At 45.8% G+C, this 24,831-nt stretch overlaps 1 protein-coding gene across 1 annotated transcript; it reads right to left on the bottom strand.

Moving 5' to 3' along the window:
* Positions 1-1,889: 1,889 nt before the first annotated feature.
* Positions 1,890-23,007, bottom strand: limd1a (LIM domains containing 1a). Its single transcript, XM_076971584.1, has 8 exons — positions 20,913-23,007; positions 16,180-16,281; positions 9,774-9,841; positions 7,920-7,982; positions 7,047-7,177; positions 5,794-5,845; positions 5,092-5,160; positions 1,890-2,843 (listed from the first exon to the last, which is right to left on the bottom strand). Exons 1-8 carry the CDS (start codon positions 22,147-22,149, stop codon positions 2,727-2,729), a joined length of 1,839 nt encoding a protein of 612 aa, XP_076827699.1. The 5' UTR covers positions 22,150-23,007; the 3' UTR covers positions 1,890-2,726.
* Between the last annotated feature and the right edge of the window lie 1,824 nt (positions 23,008-24,831).

The following is a 24,831-nucleotide window of genomic DNA, read 5'->3' as shown; positions in this document are numbered from 1 at the left end:
ATATCCTGTAGCCATGTTTCTTGAAAGAAGATTTAAACTTGATGTGGATTCATTGATACCATTTTACTTCGGATTTTACATTTTAAGTTCAGATTTCTCTGATGCCATAAATGTAGTTGTACTTTTAGCAAAATACCACATTCACTACAGTAAGTGGAGTGGTTAAAAGCCTTCTTTTCTCTTTATGATTGAATTAATTAAGAATCATTAAGTAGATAAAAAAACTTGGAAAATGCAAGAATCATCTCACACCAGATTTCTCTAATCTAATCTCATTATATGGCTTTGCTCCTCTGTTTTATGTATGTACTGTATGTGTATATGCATATGTGTATTATTATTATTTGTCTACTGTCAACGTGCCAGCACAAGTTCATTTAAAATGATATTGATTCTACAGGGCCTATGCCGACTTACTTTGCAAAAGTTTGGTCATTCTCCTGTAGAGAAATTTGTTTGTTTGTTCAGCACCAAAAGCTAGTGTTTCCTGTAATGTAGTTAACGTATGTGTAGCCGCTTTACGTGAATGTCACCTTCTCACAGGTACACTGCTAAATTGCCAGACATGTTGTGTGTGAATTAAGTTTTCGTTTAATCAGTGCTTAACGTCATGCACAGAACATTTCAGGATGCATGGCTTGAAATGGCATTCGGTCTTTTGAATTTGCATTGAATTAACATTGTTTTTTGACAACATATTCAGGGGTAACAGTAGGTAAATGGTGCCAGGTGCAGTCCTTGAATTTGAGGAAGTTGGTCCTGGAAAGTCATTGAAAGGTCCTTGAATTTGATGTTAACCGAGGTGTGGGAACCCTGAATAACTGACAGGGTTGCCAACCACACACGCATTTGACTGTCTTCACACGCTCTCACGCCACGCATCCGATTTCTCACGTCGAAAAAAAATCTAGTTTATTTATCTCCGATTTACATCTATGATTCCATGAGTTACAGGGTTGCCAACTTTTGACGTTCGCTTGGAGTGAGATTCTAACCTGGAGCCGGTGGCGAGTGTATTTTGTTGAGCGGGGGGAGGGGGGGGGGGGGGGGGGGTGGCGGCGAACGAAAGTTGTTGAGCGGGGGGGAGGGGGGGGGGGGGGGTGGCGAACGAAAAATGGACACAGATTCAGTGTTATATCGCCGGTGGATGGCGCCAGAGCTAGCGAACTAGTAACGTATTGAATCATATATGTGGATCTGAGGTAAATAAACTGGATATTTTTTTTCGGCGTGAGATATCGGAAGTGTGGCGTGAGAGCGTGTGAAAACGGTCAAATGCGTGTGTCTCACGCTCAATGCGTGAGAGTTGGCAACCCTGGAGTTAGTAGTTCGCCTTGGCGAACCCACTGGCGATCGATCGCTTTAGGCGCAGCACCCCCCGCCCCTAGCGGACAATATAGAAACTGCAGATTATAAATAAAATGGAGTTTATTCTTCTTTAATAATGCAGGTTTATTCCGCGGGCTGGACTGACACCCCTGATCTATACACTCCCATTCATACTATTTCGGATTCTGTCGGACATTTGTCCCGCAACTTTGGAGTTATCTGCACACAAGCACACGCCTTGTAATGGAGAACGCATCGGACAACGGATCATAAGATTCTTATATTTCGACCTACCTATTACCTACCTTTTACCTACCTACTACAACATTCAGAAATAATATCCTACAGTATTATTCAAATGCTTTAATTCATTGACACCGTTCTGTTATGGTTGGTCTGAGTAACACAGCACTAAACGACCTATATCTCCTATTGCAGAATAAAATGTTTTGTTTTGATAAATGTTTAACGGGGGAGGGGGGGGGGGTGACAACGACGACGACACAGAGCATCCAAAAACTGAGACTAAGACAACAAAAATACAAGCTAAGACCAAGGGATTCTGTTTGTCAAACAGACAAGACATTTCTAAAGATTCTGTATTTGACTGAGAAATAAAACACATGCTGTATTTTAGCATTCTCTTACACTTATTGTATTATCACTGTATAATTTTATGTAACAAGAATGTAGAGATAAATAACATTATTAACAGATTACATTTGACATTTTATGCAGACTGATGATCCAAAGTGAACCTTTCTTTTGTTTCGGTCACTCTGTCACACATGCACTTCATAAGAAATAACGGTGTTGTTCTGCAAAACACTTCAACAAAGCAGATCACTAAACAATTCAGCAATTACCTTTTCATTCTTGAGCTTACATATAAAATACAAGTTCATTAAAGAGCAAACAACGAGGAATGGTTCTTATCGCTGGAGTTTTAGACATTTCTTGCTAAACTCCGCATGCATTAGTGATTTCATGAGTCAGTCCTTCATTGTATGTTCTGGCTACATAAAAGTACCCTGGCTTCCCAGCCTCCATCAGTCTGGTCACAGTTTGTCCCCGTGATATGCAAGGACGCGTGAAATAAAGGATCAGCAGAATCACAACTCAATGAAATGCAGAATGAGTCATCAGACAAAAATGAAAAAGTATCTGGCAAAATCTTACACAAAAATAATTTATGAAGATCCTTAAAAACATGTCAAACCAAATAATTAGGCTACATATGAAATATCCAAGGACATACAGACACACGGTCCTCGGGGTAACTGTTAAATCATACAATTTAGATTGTGCTGATAAGGTATTCAGGTGTGTGGTTTTGGCATTGCTTGTGGGTCTCTTGATTCCCACAAGGGGGCAGCAAATACCTAAACATGTAGGCATCAGATTGAGGGGCAAACTGGCTCAATGTGTTTGAGGTGGCATGCATGGCAGAGTAGGTGGCCGTCCAGCGGGTAACAGCGATGTCCTTCTTCATCATTCAGCTCCATCTGACAGTCCTGTAGAGAAGTGTCCACAGGTTTAAGTGTTTCCTGTTATGTTATTCCGCTATTGAATATGAATATGATTTAAACCAATTAACAAAGCTCACGTTATTGCTTTTTAATTAAAAGTGAGGATCCTTAACTGGCTGAATGCCTCTGACTTCTTGAACTATACATTTTTCTTTAGGTGATCTCCCAAGAGGAGATGTTTCTTAAATGGAGGCTGAATTCACCTAGTGTGAGCAGTGTAAGTAGTTGACTCAAAATGGGAGAGAGAGTTCTGAGAGGTGATAAGGAGAGGAGTGAGGGAGAGAGGAGGTGTGTGAGAGGTGATGGAGAGAGGAGAGGTGTGAGAGGTGATGGAGAGAGGAGAGAGGGAGAGAGGAGAGGTGTGAGAGGTGATGGAGAGAGGAGAGGTGTGAGAGGTGATGGAGAGAGGAGAGAGGGAGAGAGGAGAGGTGTGAGAGGTGATGGAGAGAGGAGAGAGGGAGAGAGGAGAGGTGTGAGGTGATGGAGAGAGGAGAGGTGTGAGGTGATGGGGAGAGGAGAGGTGATGGGGAGAGGAGAGAGGAGAGGTGTGAGGTGATGGAGAGAGGAGAGGTGTGAGGTGATGGAGAGAGGAGAGGTGTGAGAGGTGATGGAGAGAGGAGAGGTGTGAGAGGTGATGGAGAGAGGAGAGGTGTGAGAGGTGATGGAGAGAGGAGAGGTGATGGGGAGAGGAGAGAGGAGAGGTGTGAGAGGTGATGGAGAGAGGGAGAGAGGAGAGGTGTGAGGTGATGGGGAGAGGAGAGGTGTGAGAGGTGATGGAGAGAGGAGAGGTGTGAGAGGTGATGGAGAGAGGAGAGGTGATGGGGAGAGGAGAGAGGAGAGGTGTGAGAGGTGATGGAGAGAGGGAGAGAGGAGAGGTGTGAGGTGATGGGGAGAGGAGAGGTGTGAGAGGTGATGGAGAGAGGAGAGGTGTGAGAGGTGATGGAGAGAGGGAGAGAGGAGAGGTGTGAGTTGATGGGGAGAGGAGTGAGGGAAAGAGGAGAGGTGTGAGAGGTGATGGAAAGAGGAGAGAGGGAGAGGAGAGGTGTGAGAGGTGATGGAGAGAGAAGTGAGGGAGAGAGGAGGTGTGTGAGAGGTGATGGGGAGAGGAGAGAGGAGAGGTGTGAGGTGATGGGGAGAGGAGAGGTGTGAGAGGTGATGGAGAGAGGAGAGGTGTGAGGTGATGGAGAGAGGAGAGGTGTGAGAGGTGATGGGGAGAGGAGAGAGGAGAGGTGTGAGGTGATGGGGAGAGGAGAGGTGTGAGAGGTGATGGAGAGGTGATGGAGAGAGGGAGAGAGGAGAGGTGTGAGTTGATGGGGAGAGGAGTGAGGGAAAGAGGAGAGGTGTGAGAGGTGATGGAAAGAGGAGAGAGGGAGAGAGGAGAGGTGTGAGAGGTGATGGAGAGAGAAGTGAGGGAGAGAGGAGGTGTGTGAGAGGTGATGGGGAGAGGAGAGAGGAGAGGTGTGAGGTGATGGGGAGACGAGAGGTGTGAGAGGTGATGGAGAGAGGAGAGGTGTGAGGTGATGGAGAGAGGAGAGGTGTGAGAGGTGATGGAGAGAGGAGAGGTGCGAGAGATGAGGGGGAGAGGAGGTGTGAGGGAGGGAGGAGGTGTGAGAGGAGGTGTGAGAGGATGTTTCATGCTGCCACTCCAGTGAAGGGACTGCAGAAGCACATTTAAACATACATATGATGTCCTTTGACACACGTCTCTGATCACTAGCTGGGAGTCAAGTTTTAACACAACCAGAAGGCACTTCTGAGACAAACATGACAGAAATATGACACAAGACACTAGCATTTTCTCATTTGCATTACTATATTGTCAAGCTTAAATAGGGAAATTAAGTTATGGCCATACATTTAACTATTTTTGCATAGGAGAAAAAGTAAATTATGAATGAATGAATGTTCAATTTATATAGCGCCTTTCAGGATACCCAAGGTCGCTTTACAATTTTAACACAGGTACAATTCTCTCACGACCAATCACACACCGGCAAGCGGCAGCCAATTGTGCACAGCGTATCTAACGGGATCCACAGCCCCCTGGGGGACTGAATGGGGTGCAGGAAGGGGAGAGAGGACAGACCCTAGTGGCAGAGCACCATCCACCATGTTGCCCAATTAGGCAACATTAGGCTTAGCTTCTGACTAACTGAGAATATGCTGTTTGACTGGTGTCAACTTGGTTCAGGGTTCTGCTATTTTTGATGTTTACTCATTAAGTGCAACTCACCTCGCAATGATAGCATTCCACATGATAGTCTTTGTCCATAGAGACCACTCGAACAGTTTCATCAGACCCCTGAAAGTACAGAGAAGCAGTCAAATGCTACCCCCTGGTCTTTGACACGAGCAGACACAAAACTTGCTACCTTCCTTTCTGGTTAACCTTGCACGCTTGGGAATGGGCAGTAATACTCTTCATTTTTAACCCTGTGAGTGTCCAGAAGGTATTCAGGACTAAAGAGTTAGTTGCTCACACACGAACTCCTCACATCACCCCAGCCCTGATTCTGTGGGCATTGGCTCAGGGAAGAATGTGAAATTCCATTCAGGTTTGCTCAGTGCTTTCAACAGGTAACTGCCCCCTGCTCCCCATTCCAGCCCCTGGGCTCTTGGGACAGGGGGCATTCCTCACAGGTCATCTTTATTTATGGTCTAATGGGGATTAAAGGTTGGGGGGAGGTATTAAGTCTGTAAAGAGCAAAGCTTTTTCTAAATTCCTCTGTGAAGACTTCACCTCTATGTTTACCAATATGAACTCATCTCACTACTTAAAATTCAAAAGCTGTTTAAACTGTGTTATCTGATAATTACAGTTATAAGGTTACTAGCATTCCAAATATCCTAACCTCAAAGTGCAGACAGGAAAATACATGGCACTGATGCAGGACATCTGGGTGTATCTTTAAATGAGCGGCGGGGCGGGGCTTACCTCAGAGGGCAGGATTGGCTGACTGCATGCTGCGCATTTAGGTGCAAGAACCCTAAAAATATGATTAGAGACACATATGGTGTTATCCTTCTGTGACATTCTCCCTGTGACAGATTCCTTTTAAAGAACATTTGGTGCTGAAACCCGTTCTGGCCCCCAGAATGGCAGAGACGGCAGATACTGTGCCAAGCTGCACGTGTGCTGGCTCTTCCCAGCCTCGCGACAGAACCGAGCCTGGAAGAGCAGAGAAACAGCCCAGTACAGGCAGAACAGCCAGGGGCTGAAAGACACACGGGCTGCCACCTGAATGTGGGTGACTTTAAAATGACACCAACTTCATTAGGAGGAACTGACAACACACGCCCGCCCGCCCGGCTATTCCCCAATTCAGAAAACAAGGAACACTATATTACTACAGGACATAAGAAAGCAAATTACAACAGTATAGGTCTGGCCAGGGGAGCCATTTTTCCAAACACATTAAAAAGATTTAGCACTCTGAAACCTCCTCTGAGTTTGTTTTGCTACCAGCTTTAAACCCTCTCCAAAATCATGGAATTATGTGGCAACCGATAACCAACTCTGGATTTATGAGCACTTGGATTTGTGAAAACAGGATCTGCTTCTAGGTCAAGACAATAAATGGAACTTCTCATTAAAAACCCAAATATCCTCCTGCGACACCTGATTATTGTTCCTTACTCATTATCCGAGTGTGTGTCGTGTTATATTTTTAGCTGTGTAGTAGCCACTGAGCTCAGCTCTGCTAAAAGCCCTGTGCTCCAGCTCCAAGTCCCTCATCTTATTTGTGTTTCTCATTCTTTCGATCCTTCCAAAGCAAACCCAAAATGTAACGAGAATGAGTCACATCTGGCTTATGTCAGACTGTCCCTGGTGCAGGGTTACCATCTGGGCCCTAACATGGATTTAGTGGGCACTGTGTAGGAGGCAAAATATTTCTCTCTTTATGTGAGTCTACCCAGGACACTAGAGATCACTACTCACACATGGTCACCTACACACTTGTCATAGCTGAACATCAGGCAAACTCTAAAACCTTGTACTGTTCACACTGGTATGGCAGCCCACTCTAAACACACCAGCTTTGCTAGAAGTGAGGATTTGTACTGGCACCAAACAGATCAGCTGCAGGTAAGAACCAGCAATTCCAAGCTTTGAAGCTCTTTAGACTGTCAAGCAAAGTAACCCGTCATGTAATCGAGACAGACACACACACACAAACACACACACACCTGTGATAGTCCCTGACGCAGTAGATCTTGTTCTCAGTGTCCACTGTGAAGGGCACTCCGTCCAGGCTCTCATTACAGATGGCACAGCGGAAGCAGCCAGGGTGGTAGGACTTACCCAGCGCCTGCAGGATCTGACAACCGGCTCCATGTTACTGTTACGCAAAGCACCGCCAGCACAGCCAGTAACTGTGGTGTAGGCTGCACTGATTTACACCTCATTTATTCCCATAATTAAGCTCTATTTATACAGATTTAATCTATCTATTTAAATGAGCTATTCTGACTGTCTCCAAATATTAGCCTTTACAGTGAATTCCAACAGTGAGCATGCAGGTCTGTGTAGTCTGCACTATTTACAGAGGAGGACACACCCTCCGAATGTCCGCTGTGGCCCTGAAGAGTCATAAGATGGGGACTGAGTGGATCTGGATGGAGAGTGGATCTGGATGCAGTACTGGGTCCTCACCCTAACTCTCTCTGTGTCCTCCGTGTGCGGTTGTGTGTGGCATGCATCTCTGAGCCCAGCACAGGAATAACCACTTCCTGTCAGCCCCCCCACACGTCTCTCCAGGGAAACGGAGGTGTGGTTTTGCGTAAAGGCATGTGTGTGAGTCAGACTATAATCCGTCCAGCCTCCAAAACTAACTCAGCCTCACATCAAAACCTTTACAACTAGCAAAATAAAATGCATAAATGTGAAGTGTGTGAGTTTGTGCAGATAACCTCTGTTATTGGGCCTGCGTCTTCCTTCAGTTCGGAAAAAAGAAGCCCGACTGCCCTTCAATAGCATCCACTATTCTCATGATCCTGCATGCAACTGTCCCCACTGCCCATAGCTGGCTGACGTTGCTCGGTACAGTGGACTAGACTCACCATGTCCATGATCAGGTGGCCACACGCGTTGCATTTGTCTGCCGACTGCTGGAAGCCAGAGTACTGTATGGTCAGACAGAACAGAGCATGGCTGTCTCAGTGAGAGGGAGATTGAACCAGTGACACAGGTCAGTGAGAGAGAGGGGAACTAGTAACACAGGTAAGTGAGAGGGGAGCTAGTCACACAGGTCAGTGAGAGTGAGAGTAAGGGGAACTTGTGACACAGGTGAGTGAGAGAGAGGGGAACTAGAGACACAGGTCAGTGAGACAGAGGGGAGCTAGTGACACAGGTCAGTGAGACAGAGGGGAGCTAGTGACACAGGTCAGTGAGAGAGAGGGGAACTAGTAACACAGGTAAGTGAGAGGGGAGCTAGTGACACAGGTCAGTGAGAGGGGAGCTAGTCACACAGGTGAGTGAGACAGAGGGGAGCTTGTGACACAGGTGAGTGAGACAGAGGGGAGCTAGTGACACAGGTCAGTGAGACAGAGGGGAGCTAGTGACACAGGTAAGTGAGAGAGAGGGGAGCTAGTGACACAGGTCAGTGAGAGAGAGGGGAACTAGTAACACAGGTAAGTGAGAGGGGAGCTAGTGACACAGGTCAGTGAGAGAGAGGGGAACTAGAGACACAGGTCAGTGAGACAGAGGGGAGCTAGTGACACAGGTCAGTGAGAGGGGAGCTAGTGACACAGGTGAGTGAGACAGAGGGGAGCTAGTGACACAGGTGAGTGAGAGAGAGGGGAACTAGAGACACAGGTCAGTGAGACAGAGGGGAGCTAGTGACACAGGTAAGTGAGAGAGAGGGGAGCTAGTGACACAGGTCAGTGAGAGAGAGGGGAACTAGTAACACAGGTAAGTGAGAGGGGAGCTAGTGACACAGGTCAGTGAGAGAGAGGGGAACTAGAGACACAGGTCAGTGAGACAGAGGGGAGCTAGTGACACAGGTCAGTGAGACAGAGGGGAGCTAGTGACACAGGTAAGTGAGAGGGGAGCTAGTCACACAGGTGAGTGAGAGAGAGGGGAGCTAGTGACACAGGTGAGTGAGAGAGAGGGGAACTAGAGACACAGGTCAGTGAGAGAGAGGGGAACTAGTAACACAGGTAAGTGAGAGGGGAGCTAGTGACACAGGTCAGTGAGAGAGAGGGGAACTAGTAACACAGGTAAGTGAGAGGGGAGCTAGTGACACAGGTCAGTGAGACAGAGGGGAGCTAGTGACACAGGTCAGTGACAGGGGAGCTAGTTACACAGATCCATTCACACACACACATCTGTATTTCTCATGTTTCTCTTGTCCTGATCATATCAGACGCTCATTCTTCACATGACTGGGGAAAAACATGACCGTGTGCATCACCCCACCTCCCTATTTTGAACATATAAAATGGTTTCTTTTAAACAAACACTTTGAAAAAATGTTGTTTTCAAGAGTTAAAAAAATGACCCACTTAATTAAGAGCGACTACCCAACCAGGACCTTCAGGGTTTTTCTAGCCTGAATGAAGCACTGTTGCTTTATTTCAACTGGCCAATCATCTCACTCTGCCTTCTGCTCACTCACGTTCCCCCTCTAACGTCCATCTGCTTAGAGCCGCCTTGGACCAGAACCAAGATTATCAGAATAACCATGAAATTACATGCATCAATTCTAAAAGTATTATGGTGAATTAAAACCAAAATCAATCACAGAAGTTTCTCAATTGAATGAATGCGAACACACATCTGAGGCTTATGCAGCAGACTAAAACATACATGCAGGATTTAAATTTCAACGGTATACACAAAGGAGACCACACTAAAGAGGTGAGGAAGGGGGTTATACGTGGCTATGTAAACATGGAAAGTGGTAGATGGCTTACCAGAAAGTCCTCTTCACAGAAGACCTTCCCACAGACGTAGTAAAACGCTTTTCCCCTGAGCCTTCGACCTGCAGCCAAAAGCAGACAACCCAGACATATGAACATCAGTGAAGCAGTGCACGAGACAGCCTCGGTTAGCACGCACAAAAGCTCTTAAACCCGGTCCCATCACACCTGCTCCTGTTCTGCCCCGATAGAACATTCTAGAAATACGATTTCAAATACAAATCATTTTAATAAAAATAGCAGAATACTGAATACTTCAGAAGTAAATGTAAGGCGGAAATCAAGTTTGATTATTTTTTTTTTACACAGCTATAGAATTACAAGGTGCATAGTTTAAAAATTTTATTTTATTTCCTTTGTTCTGCCTTTCGAATCTGAAATGTTCACTTGTCATTGTGCAATTGCTCCAGGATTCTCTTCTGATCTATGTTAGGTGAGTTCCAGGAGGCTTGTGGATTAGTTTGAGGTAAATGGGGACACAGCAGAAGGCAAGAAACACATGGCTACCACTGGTTTCCATCAGTCCATAGGCTGGAGTTGGCTAGAAGCACTTCCTGTCTGAATCGGGTCTTTTTTTGGCCCTCCCTCCTCCATAAACACGCACGCACACGCACACACACACACACACACACACACACACACACACACACACACACACACACACACCCCTCCCACTCACACAGCCCCTGTCCCACAGGAAAGGGGAACATTCCACACATTTTGTAAGGCAGGGGTACAGAGTAATGTAGTTAACCCTTAGATAACTAAGAAAAAATAGAGCATCAATTGGAGCATTCATACACTTGCTACAAACCTACTGGACATACGTGTAATGGGGTTAGAGAGACGGGGAACTTGTGCAGCCTTGAAACAACATTTGTTGGCACATTTTTTGGGGTGAATGAATCCTCTGTAGGTCTGAAGTCTGAATCACACAGAATGCCAATAAGGACAGAAGAGCACCAGTCAGCCCCAACCACATGTTCAAAGACCTTCATGGTAGATCAACATCAGCACACATCTCAATGCACTGGGCAAGACAGATTTCAGTGAAGCCTTTTCTCAGCAAATTTATAAAGGCAAAAAAGTTAAGTGCAGTTGCTAAGGACATGGACCTCAAGAGTCCCACATGACCAGTTAATGAGGGAATGAGGATGAATTCATCTGTGTAGAAGCAGTGGCCAGCCAGCATTCTGACGGTCCAGGAGAAACTTCTTCTACTTCCCCAATGCCTTCATGCACATGCCTAAATATCAATCCATTTAATATGATGAAATGATTCATTTGTGTATTGTAGAGTGAGGAGCTCTCACTGGACAATCAGTCAATCACACAACAGAGTAAACTTCTCCATGAATGCAACACATTGTTGGTCTAGTTTCTTGTCCAGCGTCCTCCTCTGGACAACAGCAGCCAGTTTCAGCCCTGCTCGACTTCTAATACAGTTTATCTGTATCTCAGATTTTTTTTAGAACTGAGAATTTCTTCTCCTTCCAAATCTTGTCATTCTAATTTTCTTTAAAGAGGAGAGAGAAAAGGCGGGAGACGCTGTCCTCATTCCTCTCAGCTTGTCTTCATCCCCAAGAGAATGTCCTAGTCCTCAGGGAGGACAAGGGCAGTGGAGGCTGGGATTAAAATCATCAACCACTAATTAAAGGATGAAGGCTTTTTCCTTGGTAAAGAATGCACATGGGCAATGAAAATCCAAGGCCCAACCTCTCGTGACATTCTGATAGTGCTGACCTGTGAGGTTGCCAGGACAAAATGACTAATCTGAATGATCTGAAGTTTCTGTTATAAATATTGTTTAGCATGGCAACTTCATGTATTTTTCACATACTCCACACTATATCACATGATCCTATTTTTCATAGAAGATGAATGTCAAAGGTTAAATTAAGACCGCAATGCCAACCATGCCCAGTCTACACCATTTTCATTCCTTGCATGGCATCTGTTTTATTTATGCATAAGCATACTAAGGTGAATTGCTAACAACTTAGTTGGTAATGTATCGTAATGAGTACTAAATCTTGAATAATGGTCTTAGTTAACAAGCCTTTTACAGTGACATAACTTTACTGACTTAATGGTTGAAACAATTAAAGTTATTGGTTAAAAATGTATTGGAAGTGACTGGGAGGTTATTGGCAATTTTAGAGCTGCACAGTGATGGATGTACTTATGGCCTTTCATCTCTACAGAACCTCTGCAGGTTTGTGTTTGAGAAATCATTCTGGACACTTCTAGATCATCCCGCAGTGTTTCAGGGGAACCTTCATAATCTTACACAACATAGTGACGAGCTTGAAAAGTGGTGGTAATGTTTTAGGAAATAAGATGTGAATCTATGTGAATAATGGTTTGGACCAGGACATTGTACATCTTACCCAACTACAAACTGTGTTGAGGCCTTAAGCAGCAAAGCAGGCCCACAGCATCGCACTACCCCCACCAGGCTTTGTAGGTTTAGGTCTTGGTATGCAGTTGTCCATTTTCTCCACACATTACACAGAGTACATGTTATCAGAACATTTCTCTTCTAGGTGTTCGAGACATGTGGGTCTCATCTGAGGAGTAGTGGTGTGGTTTGTGGGCTCCTTGGCTGCTGGTTGGGGGTCTGTAGTGTGCTGCTGGTTGGGGGGTCTGTAGTGTGCTGCTGGTTGGGGGGTCTGTAGTGTGCTGCTGGTTGGGGGGTCTGTAGTGTGCTGCTGGTTGGGGGGTCTGTAGTGTGCCCATGCCTGTGCATTGATCTTCGTAGGATGCCTACTGCGTAGGAGAGTAGCACCAGTGCTGAACATCTTCCACTTGTAAATTTGAAATACCTTTTTACTTGTCTGTTGAGTTGTGAAAATTGTGTCCAAATTGTATACTGTGTAAATTAAAGCCACACCTGACTTAATGCATTAGAGTTTATCCTTTTTCATCAATTACCTTGTTTATTTGTTTACTCTGAAATTATATGTGTATACTGAATTATTCAATAATTGAATGGGGGTGGCATGGTGGTGTGGTAGTTAGCACTGTGTGGGCTTGCGTGGGTTTCCACCGGGTACTCCAGTTTCCTCCAATGGCGTGATCAGTCACTCTAAATTGCCCACAGGTGTGTGCGTGTTGGCAATGGGGCGAACTAGCAACCTTTCCATGGTGTACCCTGAGATTGGCCCAGCCCACCCATGACTCTGACTAGTGGGAAAAAGCAGTAAAGATAATGGACTGAATAATTGAATGACAATGTAAAACAGAGCACATTTGCCAAGTAAGACATCTTTGGAGCCTTGGACCAAGTGTATTAAATTATCTTGAGAAGCTGAAACTCCTGACGTCCTGCTGTCCATCCAACACTGAGGATTTTAACCAGTTTGACTGAGGAGGTCCAATACTGAGGACTTTACCCAGGATATGGAGGCCTCACTTAACAGCTGCCAAATTCGAAGAGCAAACACAGCATATCAGCTCACACAGAACATCAAATAAAGCCAAATTGGGTTTGAAAGGGCAAATCTAGAGTATCCAGAGGTGAACGACAGGTGGGCAAACAGCTCTTTATCTACATAATCTGTTTCACTGGCCAGATCTGAAGCACCTTCTCAAAAGAGCTTCTGTGTAAGAGACTGGGGCTAAAAACAGACCTTAAAATAATGCCTTGGTGACCAGAACCTAATGTTCTTCCTGTCCTGGTCCAGCCTGGTATATTTACAAAGGAAAGCTCTCAGATGTGTATGTCTATGTCTCTCTCTCTCTCTCCCTCTCTCTCTCCCTCTCTCTGCCTTGTCAATACATGTCATTCTGCTATCGATTCTCTCTCTGCTTTACTATTTTAATGGCACCTACATAGTGTGCTATTTCTGGACCAAAGCTCTCTGGGCTACAAAGAGGCTAAACTATTGCATGTGTTGTGGAGACTGTGTTGGACGCATGAGAGTATCAGGACAAAAAGTTTAAGTGGCAAACTAGCGGTCTCATAAACCATAAGCAGACAGAACATCTAGCCTAGTTACATATAAAATGCCTTATTAGAATGAACTTCTGACACTTCTGTTCACAAAATGGTCTCGACGTTTCAGCTTCTGTTCGCTGTAGTTTTTATGTTTATATATTTAAAATGCTCGTCCAATATGCCCATTCTAGAAAGGGGTAAAGCTGTGTTTGACCATGGTGTCTCCAGAGCAGTGGGCGTGACCCCAGTGTGCAGATGTATGTCCTTCTTCAAACTGTTGGTTTCTTACACTTCTAAAAATGTATATGTGATTTCTGATCCCTGATGACAGGTCTAGCATGTGCTTGTGCAGAGATCAGTGTCAGGGGATCAGACCCCTCCTCTGACCCTCTAATGCATCTCTGGGTCCCTCCCAGGATCCAGCTGACATAACATACCAAGCATGCTTCCATCTGCTCATCCCACCCATGCTGCATGGACCCCACTCGTTGGGGTCCCATCTTCCCCAGGTGTAGCGCACACATCTCTCCCAGGTGTAGCGCATCCATCTGCCCCAGGTGTAGCGCATCCATCTGCCCCAGGTGTAGCGCATCCATCTGCCCCAGGTGTAGCGCATCCATCTGCCCCAGGTGTAGCGCATCCATCTGCCCCAGGTGTAGCACCCTTCCCCCACCCCACTTTGCCGTCCCCTAAGCTCAGAAGAGAAGCTACACTGTGCATTATCACAACCATCAGAGCCTCATAAATAGTGAGGCTCAGGTAGCCATGCATACTTGTATAGCGAGCGTGCGCCCGCACACACACACACACACACACACACACACACACACACACACACACACACACACACACACACACACACACACACACACACACACACACACACACACTACACACACAAAGTGTGAGGCCTCTCAGAGGGCCACACACAGAGCCCCACAGTAGCCGATTCTGATCCCAGTGAGTGACAGCTCAGGCTAAAGGTCTGGCCTGCTGGTATACTCAGATGGCTAAGAGCAGACATCAGCGATCCTTTGTGTTTACCCAAGTAATTAGGGGAGAGATTTTAATTAGAGGAATACCAGAGAGCACCAGTCATTCAGGTGAGAAGCTTAGAAATGCCCTGCCAACTTCCAATTTGAAGATTTATTAGGTCCTACTGTGCGAGAGGCAGCCAAGCCCAAAGGGGGATTTGATTGGAGGATGGGCACGCTGTGTGAATTCACACATGTGGCTCATGTTGGTGCCAATGGGTCGCAGACGCACCTGGCCACACGCCTGCGGCCAGCAGGAGCGCTGAGCCCCACACACACACTAAAGTTTAACCCTGAAATCCCAACACACTGAGCCCCTCCTCCCGCTCACACACACACACACACACACCTGAGAGTGCTGTGTGACGTTGTCCCCCTTGTTAACCTGTAGGCCTGTCCTGATCCCATACATTGAATGGTAAACACAGCAAACCTAATAACCTAACCCAATCTCAGTAGCCATACTCACCAAACACACATTTCTGTTCTCCACTTAGCAACCCCTACCCACTCTTCTGTGCCCCCCCCCCCCCAGTTCGTTTTTTCCTTTTACATCTTCCTGGCACTGCTTAAACGCAGACACGCCCTGAAACCAAATAAGGGAGACGCTTCACCACGCTCACACAAGGCAAAGGAGGCAGGAATGTGAGAAGACTGGTGGGAAACAGAGGCTGATGTTCTTACCAAAGAACACAAAGGATGAGAGTCTGCTGGGAAAAAAACAGCAAACTCACGGATAAATACTCAGGTTTTGTGTTAATGGAATCATTACAAAATGCCTCTGAAACAGTTTTACATTGGGAGCGTACGAAGGCGCTGCCCGCCGTTTCGCTAACGTATCAGGCGCCATCTCTGTACAGGGACCCTGACCGGTCCCACGGCGGACCGCCTCCACCTCTGTGCCAGGAAAGGAACTGATGAAAGAATGTTTTGAACAGTTGCTAGCCAGCTACAGCTGCATGCGCTAGTCACGGGCTTCTGGGGCTGCAGTCAGACTGCTCTGAGCAGACTCAGTGTTTCCATCTCTTAAGGAGTAGGTCAAGCTCTATTCCACGTTACTGAACCTCCAGTGCTGGTGAGAGGGTCCCAGGCACGCATCACTCCTCTGCTCTGCCTGCCGCCTCTCTGAGCTCCCTGGGCCCGAGGCCTCCCACGAATGTTGGCGGCAGAGGACGTGAAACAAATGCTAATAAATGTGCGGTCATATAAACAAACATGCAACACGTGTAATTACATTTAGCATCTTCGCTTACTCTGATCACATTCCACTTAGCATACATCATACTGAACGTACAGTGACCTAATTACATGTGCACCCATCCCGATCCTTAATGGACAATGGGAGGTGTAAGTAAACACCACACGACGAGAGAGAGAGAGAGAGAGAGAGAGAGAGAGAGAGGTTTCTGGACGAGCAGGTACTTACTGCAGGCGCTGCAGGTGAAGCAGCTGTCGTGGTAGAGGCTGCCCATGGCCTGACACGCCTGGCCGGCTCCGTACACAGCCTTGCTGCACTTCACACAGCTGCCTGTGGAGGAGCAGAACAACGCAGCCATGAAACAGAACGCACCACACCCAGGGCACACGGCAGCGGAGAGCCACAGGTTACCTGCCACACCAGCAGCACAGAACGAGGAGGCACCACAGGGCCCGGTAACACCGGGCCTCTCCTGCCACGTGGCCACTGGCCCCACACTTGAAGGCTTTAATGGAGTTTAATGGACTTTTGTCCTGTAATATTTAGGAAACATCTTTGTCTGCAGCACAGAAAGCGATGCTCGCGTGTTCCAGGCTAAAAACAAATCAATCATGACGTGGAACATAATATTAGGCATCAAATCAAAACAGGAAGAGAGCTGGGAGGTGAGAGGCAGAACAGAATGGTCACGCACTGTGTGGTTAAAGATGGAAACTGAATGCAGTTTGGGTGCTTGGGTTGGCACACAAGCTTTGTGAACACCGCAATCAGTCTATGAAGTGATCCCAGTAAACTATGCCAAACAGGCATAATCACACACACAATCAGATACAGATTACAAATAAAGAAAAGCAAAGACGGCAAGACAGACTATAATCTTCATACTATAATCCAGTATAAAAGGGGAGAAATGTGCGGGACTTGAGTGTTGTGACATTTCCTGTCACACTGTTTACTGCCAGAGCACAGCGGGAGAATCGTGGAGCTGCACCGTCGTGACACACACACACACCCCACCCACCCCCGTACCACCGATTACAGTGGCGGCTCCGACTCCATACCCCCACCCGCCCCCTAACCGCCCACCCCCCACCCGACAGCCTCCACCACGGCAGCTCAGACGTAATTACGACCCCGTCTCGGTAATGACTGCCACTCAGTGCACAATGAAGCCATCCAAAGAGCAGTGAGAAAATCGAGCCCTTCATACTGTACCACTCTCAGCGCTCTGGGAGTTGATAGTCAACCACTACAGGGAGGCCAGAAGAAAAGCAGTTGGTGACCGAGTGAAGAGAAGGACTGTCCTGTGGGTTAAAACACACATTGCTGTAGACAATGTGAAACTGTTTTGAAATGGTAATTCAGTGCAACTGGGATCCCACAGAGAGAATTTCTGGATGCTTTTGTCCTGGGTGACCCCGTCTGGGCATTTACTACCATTTAGACACAGATGATTAGCCCCTTAACATAGCAATAAAACATTTAAAAACAGTGCAGTCAGCAGCACAAATGGATCTTGGCTAAACGGGAGGACCTGTGAAAGAGCCTTTGGGAGAACGAGAAGAATGAATACGACTGGAGAAGACCTAACAGGCGTTTCCAAGGGTCTTGGCTCAAAGTGTACATCAGCGCGAAAGCAGATTCAAAAAGATCAGCTGGTTTAGCAGTGCTGGCCTGAAGCTAACAGCGTTAGCCACAGCACACTCCCCTCACAGGAAGAGGAGCTCACCAGGGCCAGGCCGGACACTCACAAAGCACCCTCTGTTTCCTCTGGTATCCAGCAAACATCAGGCGCCCGGCCACTGCCCACTCCCTCTAAACACACTCGAAAACTGAGACGTTTAAGGCACCAACCGCCCCTAAAGCATAACATGCCAACCACAGCACACTACGACTTCCACATTAACAGCCTTTTGTCCAAACCTTTCAGAACTCCACAAAAGTGAACAATTCACATTGAATTTTCCAGAATTATTTTATACAGTTGTATTGACTTGACTATATTGTATTGTATTTATTGTATTGTATCGACTTGAACTTAAGACTATTGAACCCAAAGGAAATTGCAGCAGGTGCTGTTGTGGTGGTGAGGGTGAACATCTCTTCACTGTGCATGACATTTATACTTTTTTATATATTTATTATAGACATTTAAGAAATAAATCCATTAATCTAAGACATACATGAATCTGTTCAGTTGATGCATGTTGTATGTAAATACGTTGTTATTTGTACGTTGTAAGTCAGTTATCTTTTTTTTGTGCAACTACACAAAGGCAGTTAGAAATTCATTGAGCAACAAGATCATTCGATTCTCATGGTCAGTTATACTTTCGCAAGGCTTTGCCCAACCATCACATACTAATTTCCTGGAATGAAAAACAACTTCCTGTGCAGTGGAATCTCAGCACTATCTCTCGCTAAGAGGAAGTCTTCAGTCCATGTCCTGCTGTAAGGCGGAGGAAGGTTTGCAGTGATCTACACTGACTTATTGCACAAACACACTTGGACATCAGACAGGCGTCTAGAGGGACATGCCATAGGAATGCATGATCTCACCAGTCCAGTATATAGGCCCTCTCTGGCTTCCTAATGCTCTAGAAGGCTGTACAGACTGCTTCCACCAGACAGACCAGGCAAAATCAATATGCTTCCAGTCAGCAATGTCAGCTCCGAATGGTTATATGGCACCTTCCCCAAGGTGAACAAAGCTGTTAACAGAATCCAGTATGTTTCATTGATCGTCTGGATCATCTGGTAGCATCTGACACCTGCAGAGTTACAGTAGTCATATAATTTCAGCTCTGTACAGATAAGCTCAAACACTTGGAGAACAGTAATGATCACATCCAGTGTACACATGTGCGCACACACATTTAACTAAGAAAGGAAGCCAAAAAACCTTAGGAATATTTAGGATAACGCCACTCAGTAGATTAAGAGTTTCTTAATCAAAACAACCTGAACACACCAGCACAACCGTCTACATCTGGTGCAACCTTACACGGGCAGCCAGGCCCTGCTCCACCCGCCCTCTCCTCTTCCTGCCCCCTGCTCCTCCACCTCATATCTCATCCACCGTCTCCCCCAAAACAAAAGAGACCAGCAGGGAGGGGGCTGCATACTTAAGGGCCTCCAGACGGAGGAAAGGTCACCGTAGTTCTTCTCCACTTGGATGTCAGCAGGAGAGTCTCGTTCTCGGCCTCCAGTGTAGTTCATCCCTGCTTATCTTCATCTTCTGTCCCTGGCCCAAGCACTCCGTCAAATTCCAGAGCCGGTTTTCCAGACATTCCTCAACGTCCCCCTGGTGTAGCAGTTTGTTCCTTTTCCCAGAACCTCTGCTCCGGGACCTGCCAATCACTCAAGCACAGGCTGTATAACTGGTGGAAACGGCCTGTGTGAAAATGTCTATCTGGTAGATCACATATGTAGATGAGATCAAAAGTTTTGATTTAAAAATAATAATGATTACGGTTCTGACTTCTTTTACGAGAAGGAAAGCAGATTTCTTGACTAAGATTTTAAAGGCTTCCTGTGTGTAGGTGTGATGTACCAAGCAGTGCCCTCTTCACACTTCCACAGCACCAGAGAGCCAGGGCTCAACCCTCAACCACTCACAGGTGAAGTAACACAGCTCCATGAAAAGCATAACCGGCCTTGAAATATGCGTATGCACTTGCAAGGCTAAAATCTTTCAGAATTCTTCGTCAGGCCAGATATTGCATGGATCACAGAATGAATAATAGTCTCATGAAACAGGTCATAGGTCAGAAGGACCCGAGTGAGAACGGGTGCACACACACTGAACACCATGCACCTGAAGTCACTTAACTTTCTTTGGGGCGAATATGTGTGATTACATCTGTGGTCCTGTACCTACTAGTCTTGACAGAAACCAAGAAGCGGGACTCTGCAGCAGTATGCGGTCATCTCTGGAAGTCTCTTACAGAAGATCTTTATCAAGGACTGATAGGAAGTGAGGCGTTTCTAGCATACCTTCACTTCAAAAACTGACACCCTTCAGACCATCAAACTGAAATACTTCCGAGAGATATTCCGGGGGTAAAAAAAAGGAAGTTTATGTGTGGTGATTCCGTCACTTTGCTAAGTCGGCTCTGTGACTATGACTAGGACTGTTATCTGGCCCCCGCCCTGCCTCCACGCTCTGTGGGTGGTAGGCGTGAGCCATGCTCCACATGCTGCCGCTTTCACAGGCTGCTTTGCTGAGGACTTGTTAACAGCTGTCTAATGCCTACTTAGTTTTACTGTGGGCATCGTCGTAAAAAGGAACATCCATGTGACTGCTTACACTGAGCATTATCTGTTTCCAGGAAAATGGAGAGGAGATCATGAGGAGTTATTTGTGTTGCATGACTAACCAAAGTCTATTTTTAAAAGTGTAACATTTTAAATACCATCATTTGACATCATGCAGCAGCCCATATACAAAATTTAAAACAAGACCAATGGGCAAAATAACGAAAACATCAAACCTTTCTCATCACAGTGGTTACCTTTTTGGAAATTTGGCTTTTGGTCTGTCTCTGTAAGTCTTTGTAATAGAAATTGGTTATTTAGAGGTCAGATGACAAAAAAGCAAAAGACAGAGGAAGGATATTGAAATAAACGAGGCAGTGATCAGCCCTGAACCCGAGCCATGATTCCACAGGCTGGAGACAGACCTTAAGCAGGAAGCAACAGCTTAACAGTCACACAGACACACTGCTCACACACTTGACTATATCACTCTAAATCTGGTCAATGCCTGACTCACTTCTCTCACTCAGTCAGAGACACACTCTCTCACACTCACACTCACACTGAAGGTCAAGTGGAAACAACCAGCATGTTTTTCAATCAGACGGTTGATATGTACCCATTCTTTTTTAAAATTACAGAGGAGAAAAAGATTAGTAGAAGAAAAAACCCCACAACACTTGGAGTGATCACACTGGGCTTACCGAAGTAGTCGGCTTTAGGCTGGGTGTCCATCTCCTTTTCCAGACGTTCAGTTAGAGCTTCTAATTTTATTTCAGCCGCAGATGGCCTGTGCTCTGGCTGTATATGGAGAGTCTGGCATGGCAGTTTGAGTGCCTGTGGGGGGCTGGTGGCTTCACTCCTGACCGGCTCCGAGGCAGCTACCGGAGGGGAAGGGATCGCGTGGCTGTCCGCCACTGCAGGACTACCCTGACTGTGGCCCTGCACCTGACCCACAGCTGGGGAAAACGCCTTGGGCTGATATGTCTCAGCCTGGCTGTGTGCTGGTGGGCCAACCTGGACACAGGAACCAGATCCGATGGCTTGCGTTAGGCCGTTGTGGCGCGGGCTCCCAAGGACGGGCCTCTGAGCTGAGATGGGCTGGAAGTTCTGAGTGGGGCTAACTTGAGGAGGAGGCGGGTAGAAAGAGTCGGCTGCGTACGCTCCACAGGTACCCGCAGGGGATGGAGAGATGGATTCACGCTTCCCGGTGCTGGGGAAGGCCTGGGATGGTGAGCTCTGGTGAGGCAGGGGAGTAATTTCACGGCTGTGGTTGGCTCCAGGTGCCCTTGGACTTGACGGACTGTTGCTAAGGGAGGAGGAGGATGAGGATGATGACAATGATGCTTGACCTGGAAGATCATTCCTAGAGGCCCAAGCAGGGGGCAGATTGGAGGGGGGGACAGCATGGAAAGGCAGGGAAGTCTGGATGAAAGTGTTTCCAGTGCTCATAGCAGGTTGATGGTAGGAATCCAAACACTCTTTGTCTTCACAACTGTTTCCATGTCTGTAGCCCCTACTGCTGGGAGCATCGTGTTGGGTGGCTGGATGATGTTTTTGTCCTTCATAAAATGAATACGGAGAAACGCTGGCCGTGCTTGGCATAGGCCCTGAGAGTATGGGAGGCTTAGCTGCTGCTTCGCCCCCTTGTCTGTAGCTGTTGATAGGTGGTCTGTCTTTGGTGTAGAATGTGTTCTCTGACACTTTCACATGGCCTCCATTCATGCTTGCTGCCAGACTGTTCTTGGCCATCTCCTCTTGATGTTTCTGCATGTGAATTCTGGTCATTTTGGAGGCAAACAGCCTCCTAGTTTCCTCAAAGTCAGGGTTATTACCCGCGTCCTTCTTCATGCGGAATAATCCGTCCTTCGATGCCTCGTACATATTGAGGTCTTCAATAAATTTACTTGCTTCAAGCCCCAAATCTTCGTATTTATCCATGTTGACGTATTAAAAGTTCAATGTCAATTGCTTATACAGATCAGAACACGGCAAATTCTGACTAACCTGTTAGTAAAAGAGTCACTTAAAAATCCTTACTTTTGCCATTGTAAAAAGTTATAATAGAAGTCCGAGGAGAAATATTTACATATAGCAAAAAATGAACTGATTGTTGTTCCGTGATGTGACTAACTATAAACCGCGAGAAAAGTCAGAAAACGTTTTTACCTTACAAGATAAAATATTTTAAGGCAACGAAAGTCCCGAAAGAGTCGTTACAAAGAAAAAGTCAACGAAATGTCAGAATTATCCAGGTATTTCTCTTCAGTTTTGCTTACACCAGGATGCTGCACTCGCTGTTAAGTGAGGTGTGATCAGCTTGTCCCCCCTTTTCAACCTTGAGGCGCGCACTTCGAGATGTCGTCTTCAAAGTTATGTACAACTTTTTAACAAACTATCCGAGAGTATTAGTTACTGCATTTGTCTAATATGTAAAAAAAGAACCCTCGCTTCTCCTACTTCACAGCCGACACTTTTCATATGGAGTCCTAAGAACAACCAGGAGGCTTAAACTATATTCAATCTACCACGCAACTCGCGTCCGTTTTTTCTTTAAAGGCACAGGAACCTAAATACGACAGGCGGGCTGTTATTAGAACAAGGCAGACCTTCCTCTGAAATGAATATTGTCCACGTATAGTACAGCTTGCTGTTTATAGCGGTTCAAGCAGCAGAGCCTCGTCACATTACATTTATAAAATCCACACGAATATGCAACCGACGTTTTGTGGTCTAGGTATTGGGACATAACTAGTCAACTAGTCTATGAGGTAAATCTAATGTAATTAGTTCAGGTAAATCTCATGAAAGTCAAGAGCAACAACGCAAACATTTTAGCCAGAGCACGTCTGGATAATGTTTCAATACATATATATGACAAATAACACCCCCCCCCAAACACCACCACCACCTCTCTCTCTCTCTCTCTCTCTCTCTCTCTCTCTCTCTCTCTCTCTCTCTCTCAGCGTGATGAATCTGGGCTTGGCTCCAGTGTAATTATGTTTACTGTACATAATAAGCCGGAGACAAACACTTCCTAGTCATAGTTAACCTCGTTTACTTCCCACATGTTTACATGGCCTCTGCTTCATCATTCATTTAGGTTAAGAAATTTACGCCCCTATATCTAGTCAGCGTTACAGTAAATTTAAATTAAATCTGTAATGCGGTATAAGAATTAATGCTGAAAAAAATCCATCTAAAATGCCTTATATGCTGATGTTAGTGGTCAGAGCTTCTGTAAGTAAATTGTTAATTAGATTTATTTATTTTTAAATAAACGCTTGTAATTTTCATGTTTTAGAATTAGTAGCACAATTGTAGCAACATAACAATCCAGTCACTGTGATACCACAAAAATGTAGTTTACTTTGAAGTGGATAACGCGACAGTGCCTTGTTTTCCCTGTGATGTTTCTCCCATTGAGCAATAAAAAATCAAAGGAGGTTGTACGGGAGCTTAGATGTGGCTCCATCATCCCAGCTGTGCTGCGGTCACATTGTATTGTGGTTAAAGTCAAGTTGCAGACGTTTCATTCTACCATGCCGAAGCCTTAAGGACTTCATGAGTTACACAGGAATATCGCTTATTTTTACCATTAAACAGCAAGACTAGTCGCTGTTAAGTACTTAAGACAATTACACCCGTAGTCAATACATACCTGAAAACGTCTACAAACACATTCAAAGAGGTAACCATTCAAATCAATTGTTGAAAAAGTTTGCTTTTGTGGTCAGGAACAGTGAGGAGGATCAGGATTTAAAATCATCAATCTGTCCCCCAGGGTTGGAGACCACAAAAAAACATCTTTTACAGAGGGAGTCTTGGTACATTTTTATGTACATGTCTCCTTATGGGATGGATGAAGGTTTACCTTCATTATTTTTTCATGTGTAATTACTTGCTATTTACATTCATATGATTTTTATGTCTCTCTTCTTGTGCTTTATGTAAGCACATCTACCAAATTATAGTAATTCTATAACATATTGTTCTCTTGCTGTTCACTCCTTTATGTATACTGGCTTGTCATGTGACTGATGTCATATACTTATGACTTTCTAATGACGTGGCCAAAAGAATGCCCCTCCATTTCTCACTGTATATGTGGGTTGTTATGCTAGGATCCCACTAGCATACGGATGAAGGTTTAAGGGATGAAACGTTCATGTTTACTATGTAAACATGTATGCTACATCTCGACTGGAGAGGCTCCACAGCAGACTTCAGGCACCACAGAGGAGAAACAGGCTCAGCAGAGACACTGGCTGTGCTGTCAGCAGACAGGACTTTACAGAATCCTGAACGGACCAGTGTGTGACCGTGTGAGTAGGAGAGGCAGGTGTCCACTAACTGCTACGGCCTCTACGTGTTATCAGGAGAGTCCTGCGTGCGGGAACGCACACGCACCCTTGTAGCTGCGAACCACACATTCCAGAAGCACTATCTGCCGAGTGAATGTGGAGAGGAATGCCTGTCTATGATAAAAACACGTGCTCGAACTACCGCAAACAGGAGGCCCAGCATAGTCACTGCATGACGAGCACTGGAGCTGCTTCTGGGTACCATCACAGTAAAACCACAGAGAGGTTTGATTAGGCAGGTTCACTCATATTGATACTT

Source organism: Brachyhypopomus gauderio, chromosome 13 (assembly GCF_052324685.1).
Source record: "Brachyhypopomus gauderio isolate BG-103 chromosome 13, BGAUD_0.2, whole genome shotgun sequence".
Classification (NCBI taxonomy): Eukaryota; Metazoa; Chordata; class Actinopteri; order Gymnotiformes; family Hypopomidae; genus Brachyhypopomus; species Brachyhypopomus gauderio.
Note: the sequence above shows the minus strand (reverse complement) of the source record. Positions and strands in the feature narration are given on the sequence as shown.